The 7,242-nt window shown below is 52.0% G+C and overlaps 4 protein-coding genes across 4 annotated transcripts in view; 2 read left to right on the top strand and 2 right to left on the bottom strand.

Annotated features, from left to right (window-relative positions):
* Positions 1 to 257, top strand: part of PpBr36_09725 (uncharacterized protein) — a gene marked incomplete at both ends in the record, with an annotated part of 1,661 nt that extends 1,404 nt beyond the window's left edge. The window contains one exon of the mRNA XM_029896844.1: positions 213 to 257. Within this exon, the coding sequence (XP_029745363.1) occupies positions 213 to 257 (45 nt within the window). The remainder of the gene's footprint in view (positions 1 to 212) is intronic.
* A 916-nt stretch (positions 258 to 1,173) lies between these two features.
* On the bottom strand, positions 1,174 to 2,652 carry PpBr36_09724 (uncharacterized protein; the record flags this gene model as incomplete). Its single annotated transcript, XM_029896843.1, has 1 exon — positions 1,174 to 2,652. One exon carries the CDS (start codon positions 2,650 to 2,652, stop codon positions 1,174 to 1,176), a length of 1,479 nt encoding a protein of 492 aa, XP_029745362.1.
* A 99-nt stretch (positions 2,653 to 2,751) lies between these two features.
* Positions 2,752 to 4,107, bottom strand: PpBr36_09723 (uncharacterized protein; the record flags this gene model as incomplete). The annotated part of the gene is made up of 1 exon (XM_029896842.1): positions 2,752 to 4,107. One exon carries the CDS (start codon positions 4,105 to 4,107, stop codon positions 2,752 to 2,754), a length of 1,356 nt encoding a protein of 451 aa, XP_029745361.1.
* Positions 4,108 to 4,981: 874 nt separating this feature from the next.
* On the top strand, positions 4,982 to 5,095 carry PpBr36_09722 (uncharacterized protein; the record flags this gene model as incomplete). The annotated part of the gene is made up of 1 exon (XM_029896841.1): positions 4,982 to 5,095. The coding sequence occupies one exon, from the start codon at positions 4,982 to 4,984 to the stop codon at positions 5,093 to 5,095; it is 114 nt and encodes a 37-aa protein (XP_029745360.1).
* Between the last annotated feature and the right edge of the window lie 2,147 nt (positions 5,096 to 7,242).

Genomic DNA, 7,242 nt, shown 5'->3' with positions numbered 1-7,242 from the left:
TTGTTTGTTCATCTTAACAAGAATGCTGGCAAGCGTCATCGCCCGTTGATTGACTTGTGTCAAATCTTGTCAACTTGGTTTTGACCACGGAACCCTGAACCCTGTGACGATACGAAACACTGCGCTGACGCCCAATCACACCCGCCCACCAAAAAAAAAAAAGGACGAGGCGCTGTTTGTATTCCAACGTGGGGACCGTGCCCCAAGTACAGCTCATGTCTCTAGTTGATACGCAAACAGATGAATCCTCAACATAGCGATTGCGCCCGGGTGGGATAACGGTGTAGCCTCTGTCAATTACCCCAGTCTTTTCTTACGTGGCAAGTGATTGATGCCTTTCACGTTGGCCCAAGACACGGTACACTTGTCCAGACTCCATCGTGCACCCTCCAACTATCCAAACTATTTAGACAAAATAAGCCACATGGCGGCATGATCTGTTCAGGCGAGTCCAGATAGACTACGCTTCTGATATAAGAGAAAAGCCAGCCCGGGCAATGGTATTTCCAATAACGCCCCGCTCCAACTAACTGCTGTTGGTGACCCCCAACGTGACGTGTCACAAACGCTGTTTCAAAAGCACACGCACGTGATCAAAAAAAAAAGCCAAAGAATAAGCCAGCTTGAAATACTTGTACAAGTGTGTTGTGACGATATGTGCCGGGGCATGTCTTATGTAAGTATCCAAACTCCTCGGTATCTCTTCTTCCCACCATCTCTCACCTCCACTCTGCTCCTGTCCGTCGCCTGCCGTCCTCAAGCATTACTTCGTGGGTATGATAGATATATGCAGATGCAAAAATAAAAATAAAGAACAAGACGCGCTTTCAGGAATAGCTTCGGATCGAACCTGCTAGTCACCATTCTCGTCGGTTTGTTGTTAATGAGCGGAAGACGCCAGGCCCTGGCTCCGTAAAGAAAGAAAAAAAAGGGGGTTTTTCTAGTGCTTTTTGGTAGGTGACAAGATCTGAATGTAAGTTTTGTGCTCGCGCCAGCGATTTTAGTGTAGGCGTCACCTCATCAACAGGCAGAACCGTCCTGTGCGCGGCGATGTGGAAGCCCTGCCAGCCGCCAAGGCATATGGGTGTATATATATATCATGAAGTATGTCGTAATATGATGCCAGACCGATATTAGATGATGAGGGTTGTCGGTCCCATCCGTCATCTGCGTTCACCGCCTGAACAATCGCAAGAATGCTGGCTGCAGACTCTCCTTGCACGCGGGCAGGGCCCGCGGCTGGTGCGCCATGGCAGCCTCGTTCAGACTCCTGGCGACGACTGCATTACCAGAGGTTGGACTTGCTCCCCTGCCCACGAGGCCTGTGCCTAGGTCGACAGCAAAATCGACCAGGTTGGCAGAGTTGCCGTTCTGGAGTGTCACGTTCCGCGCCTGCTCGATTGTCACTCCCGGAGTGCCCGCCTTGCCTCCAGCCGCTGTGAAGAAGCGCTGGAGGTCAATTTGAGCCTGCTCGGCAGTCTGCAGCGACTCCTGCTGCAGGATGAAGAGGACTACCACGCGCGCAAAGTCGATCACCTCGTTCGTCACTGGAAACGAAGATGACGGTACCGCAGGGACAGCAGGTGCTGATGGTTGTGGCGTATTTGCGGGTGGACTCGATGCACTTGGAGTGGTTGGCTGTGGCGGCGGCGGCGGCGTCGTCGGCGTCGTCTTCGGCGTCGTCGTTGGCGTCGTCATTGTTGTTGGCCGGACTGGTGTAGCTCGGATGGTGGTAGTGACAGTGATGGTTGTCGTCGGTAGGATGGATGGTAAGCCGCCTAGATATGTCGAGAAGGTTGTCGGCCCGGTGAGAACGGTAGAAAATCCGTGTACCTGTCTCTTCGCAAACACCGTAACAAACTCCACCTTGACCGCCGGGTCATCGTCGCCAACTCCAAAATTCGCTACTCCTCCTGGTGAACCATTGGGATTTTGGCTCTGACCGTTGAAGGTGACCAAGGCGTTCTCGGCTGTGCAACTCAAATTGCCAGTATTAAACTTGGCAAGGATTTGCGAGACCGATAGAGGCACACCGAACGTTGCTTGCGAAACTGCAATAATTCTAGGTATCGCATCTCCCAATGTGACGTTGTTAATCTGCGGAGCAGCGATGTTGGGGTTTTGGTCAACGATGTTAGTGGTTGTACAGCTTTGCGTCAGCAGCTGAGTGCACGTTTGGCCAGTGAAGCCGTTTGTGCAGATACACGAGCAGGTGCCTTGTGCCGTTACAATGTTGATGCCACCATTGGCGCACGTAAGCTGAGCTTGACATTGTGCTATGGCCGACTGAGGAGTTCCAGAAGATCCGTTGTTTTGCGGACGACGAATGACGAAGAACTCGACCGGTATCACGACGGCTGCTGTAACAATGATGAGAATGATGAGCACGAGGAGGATGAACCCCCACATAGGCAGCCCACAGCATCTGCGGCCCTCTTTCTTGCCATTCTGGGTGCCCTTTTCGGTGTTGTTCAGGTTCATCTCCGAGAATGAGTTCACATCGTTGTCAGGAGGGCGCTGTTGTGGCGGTGACCGGCTGGTGCTGAACCGGGCAGGCAGAGGCCATGATTGACCCACTGATTCCCGCACACTCTGCCTGAAGCTACGGCGCGGAACCGAGGGTTGAGCTGGTGGAGGGAAAGCCGCTAGCATGTCTGACAATCCTGATTGATGCTTTTCAAAATCATCTTATTGAACTAGATGTCAGCACATTCTGTAAAGACCCTTGCAAGTGCTTTAAATTACTCCTCTCTACTTGCCTGATGTATCCTTGTCGCCGTCGATATTGGCGTTCGGATAACCGTAAGATTCGGTTGCATCGAAGCTGTCGAAGCGGCTTGCCGGCCTACGGCCCTTCTCGAGACTTGCTGCCAGCCTGGTCGCCCGACGAATCAGGTCCGGTAAACTTGTCAAGCTGCCTCGGGATTCTGCAGCCTTGATACCATCAACGTCCAGCCTTGGTGGCCTGCGGATGGCGGAGAGGTGGCTGTAAACTGGCGGCTGTGGAGAGACAGACATGCGGCGACTGTACGAATCCGATGGGTCAGAAGAGCTTGCAGCCCCATATGCGTTTAGAATAGAGTCGGCTGTTAGTGCCATTCCCACGCTGCCCTTGGCCCTGGGCATGCTTCCGGAACTTGAAGAGTCACGGTAGCCGGTACCCTGACCAAACGGGCCTCCCTGCAGCGGCGACGGAGCCGGGCGTTCGTCCCCCTCTGGGATCTCTGATGCCCTATTTACCCCAGACGTATTCACAAGTGAAGCCTTGCCCCTCTTGCCAACGCTCGCACTCCTCACGAGTTGGCTTTCATCTCCAGCCTCGTCGTTGAAGGCATCTCTGCCGCCCACCTGGAGCCTGTCGTCGAAGGCCCCGTCCTGATATTCGGTCGGACTCGGGCCTGGGGACGTCGAAGACGCCCAACTTTCTCTGGGCATGGCCGCACTGGATGCATACGACGTGTGAGACCTGGCTCTTGGGCTCTCTTCTGGAATCGGCGACACAAATGACGCGTTTGAGTAAAATGATGAAGCCCCACGTCGCGCGGATGGGGGCGGGCCAAGCGTTACACTCCTTCGCGGAGGCCCCGTGACACCGCCAGTCATGGGTAGCGGAAAGTCGGGAATCGACCCAACCGAGTCGACGGTCGTTGGACGGGATTGAGATGATGCCATTGACTGTCCCATGGAAACTTCGGATTCGCGTCCGGTTTGCGGAGTGTACTGAAATACAGGAACATGTTCCTGAATTTTTGATGCATCCAACATCGAAGGGACATGGCTCGGGCTCGGACGAGGAGGTCGTTGAGGGGCAGGTCCTCTTCCCGGGGGCGGCTGGTAGATTGGTTTCGATATTGAAGACGCCGGAGGGCCCGCGAGAGGCCATTGGGGTACTGGTGTCGGTCTCGAGATCGTAGGAGGGCCTGACGAACCATCTCGACTACTTGCTACGGGTCGTGGTATCCTGGAAGAAAGTCCAGCATTCGGGCTTATAGGTAAACCTGGCGCTTCTCTTGGTAGTCCCGCCATAGCCCTCTCCCTGGCCCTCTTGACTGATCCCGGCGTCGTCGGTCGGTCCTCCACGTCTCGCCCATCTTGAGGGTAACTCATTTAGCAGAGCCACCGTAAATGTGCTGTCGCTGGAAGCATTCAAGTGCTTCCACAGCTGCTCCGTTCTCTTGACGGACGGACTATCCCTATCCCACTCCCAACAGAGGAGTACTTCACCGAGTTAAGTCCTTCGCTGAAGAGAATCGCATACGTAATTCGACAAGCTGTGCAGTATTTCGTCCAGTTCGTGGGTCGGACTCGTGCGAGTTCGTGACAAGCAAAAAAAACGTGCGGACGACGCGGAAAGCTGTACCGCGTGTTCGCTGTCTTTTTCTGCGCCGCGGGCACTAGTCGATGTGGGAAATGAGTGGCTGACGTAGGATATCCAAGAGATGACCGTTTTAGATCCCAGAAATTCCCAAGATTGAAATAACCGGCGCGGTTGCTATCGGTAATAATGCAAATCGGCACGTGTCGTAGAAAAGCGTCCTTCAAGGAACCAGGCAATAAATGAAAGTGAAAGAGAAGATAATGAGAAAATAAAAAGTAGAAAAAGAATGTATGTTGCCCTGTCCAAGGAGTTGAAGATCAGGTCTACCAACCAAAAGATTAATTGAAGAATAGAAATTGAAGAAAAAGAAGATGATCAAAGAAATTGGCCTCGATTAGGGCGACTAGAAATTTTGGAAAATGGTGTCAGTAGCCGCCGCCATGCAAAGACCAAAACCGCAAAAATTGTGTAAAATCGACAAAATCAACAAGAAGAATGAGAAGCGAAAGGACAAAGGCTCTAGACCTAGTTGAACGATTGACAAAGAGACATGGAAGGCAGCGGGTGTGGGTAGAGCAGGGGGAGTGGGTGATTGAACGACGACAAGGATTGTGCCAGCGATGGTACGGTATGGCATGTTGCGGGTAACTGGATAAATGTGGAATGGAGCAGGGGTTCCCGATATGCAGTCGTGACAGATGGACAACTCGAGACAAAGAAATGGCCAAGAACCCCGTGGAGCAATCTGCCTATTCAAGGTGTGGGCGGGCCGAGTAAGACCCAATGGAAGGTACATGTAGATGGGCAGAGCCGACGGTAGTGGTCACTCTGGTGGGTTCTGAGAACGTCCGAGAATACAAGGGGACACCTGAACAAGCCGGGTCGCATGTATGGGAGGTTGAGGAGGCAGATCAAACTCACGCAGGCCGGCTCGTTTATCGCTGGATGCGCAGGTGGGTTTTGCTTGCTGCTGCGCTTTTGCTTGTGGGGAGAGGCGTCGCTTGCGTTGAAGAAGACGCACTCAAAAGAAAAGACAATCTCAATCTCGGGTCTGATTGATAGTGCCTCGCTTGGCCCTGGTTCGTCTTCTTTCTTGTCGAGCTGGTGCTGTTGTGGCTGCGCTATTAAGCCACCGCCGTTATTTCCAGCGGTTGATGTTCGCTGCTCCTTGCAACAGCCCCTTTGAGATATGGGGTTACGACAATATGGCGGAAGGCAAAGTTCAAGCGGAATATACACAACCAGTGCGGGATGACGAGGCTCCGCGTAGGTTTTGTACAAGACGACTACAGAGGGGGGCAAAGAAAGAGCCGGGTGGCTAACAATGTTTGTTTAGAATATGCAATAGGCTCCAAGCGTAGCCAAGTCATCATTTTTTTTCACCGTGCTTGCCCGAGGGGAAGGAAGGTTGACAATAATCGCTTGTACAACTGAACCCAGTGGAGGGTCAAGGCTCCAAAAAGAAGCTTCGGCTGATCTGATCAGACTGTGCTGCCCGACCACCGCGAAAAGAAACCAGTAAAGGCTATCGCCTCGCAGAATTGAACAGAATTGGACAGATGAGATGGATGTGCACCTGCAGGAAGGAGCACGCAAGGCACGGTAGCAACCAACGACAAAAGATGGAAGACCAAAAAAAAAAACAGGGTCTGTGGTTGTACCTGCTTCTGCGGCAGGAACCCATTGTGGTGGGGGCAGATTTTAACCTCATTGTCCGTAAGCCAATGAAAATTGACCATTGCTCGCGGGAGTGGCGTTTCAGATTTGCGGGACGAGCAGGGATTAGACCCCTGGCTAGAAACAGGAGATCAAGAGACAATCAGGCGTGACCACCTTAATTAATCGCACAAACTGCATCCCCTAGGCTACAATAAGCACATACCTACCATACTTACCTTCGCTACGCAGCAAGACGGTTAGCCTTGCGATGCTGCAGGAGACTACGCGAGGCAGAGAAATATGCGCGATGCGCGATGAATAAACTAGCGGAAAAAATAACATCTTTGCGGGAAGGCTACTGCAGCCAAGAGCAGAGTGGTAATACTTATGGGACCGAGGCTCTAATGGAGTTTTACGGTACGACGGAAAATACGACGTGACATGCATAGTACCACATCCAGATATGTATGGCTTTACCAAAAAATGACAGCACCTCAAAATTCATCTCGAGTTGCCTTATCAGTCGTTTGGACAAGGCATCCAGCAGACAAGAGGCGTCGTAACAATGGATGATGATTTCAGCCATCGGGCGCGATAGTCCTGAAGGATGCTTGGTGCGGTGCACTCTTTCACATAGAATTTGTCATGAAGCTAGGCACAGATTAGTCGATGCAGAAACATGGCACACTAAAGAACACGGGATGAGTGACTGGGTCTTACTATATTATATGTCTTGATGTAAATTGTTCAACGGCAACGGCAACGGTCACAGCAAGGCCAAGAGAGACTAGCGCCACATGCAGCTAGCGACGCCACATCCCCAGATGGTTGCTCGGTACCGTCGGGCTGCTTGGGCCATGCCCCTCATCCTTATTGATGGCGTTTTATCTCGGTACCAGTTTACTTTTGTGGTAGTATTGAATTATTGTGTAGCATTTTCTTTGCAGTGGTGGATGTGAACCAAAGATAGATAGGCGCTATGTGTACTCAAGAGACTCGTCACGCGTAGCGATGCTGCACGGCACGGTCCTTACTTGCGCTTCATTATTGATTATAGCATGCACTTTGCTTTGAAATTTATCCCACTTATGGTTCAGGTGTGTTGCCTTTGGTCGGTTAGTCGGCTGCGGCAGAGAACATAGGCAAATGTAAATTTGCGAGCGGAAACTGACAATAGTGCTCTGTAACTAGTGCTCTCCCTCTCTATCTCTCTCTCTCTCTCTCTCTCTCTCTCTCTCTCTCTCTCTCTCTCTCTCTCTCTCTCT

This window comes from Pyricularia pennisetigena (assembly GCF_004337985.1).
Source record: "Pyricularia pennisetigena strain Br36 chromosome 7 map unlocalized Pyricularia_pennisetigena_Br36_Scf_7, whole genome shotgun sequence".
NCBI lineage: Eukaryota > Fungi > Ascomycota > Sordariomycetes > Magnaporthales > Pyriculariaceae > Pyricularia > Pyricularia pennisetigena.
Note: the sequence above shows the minus strand (reverse complement) of the source record. Positions and strands in the feature narration are given on the sequence as shown.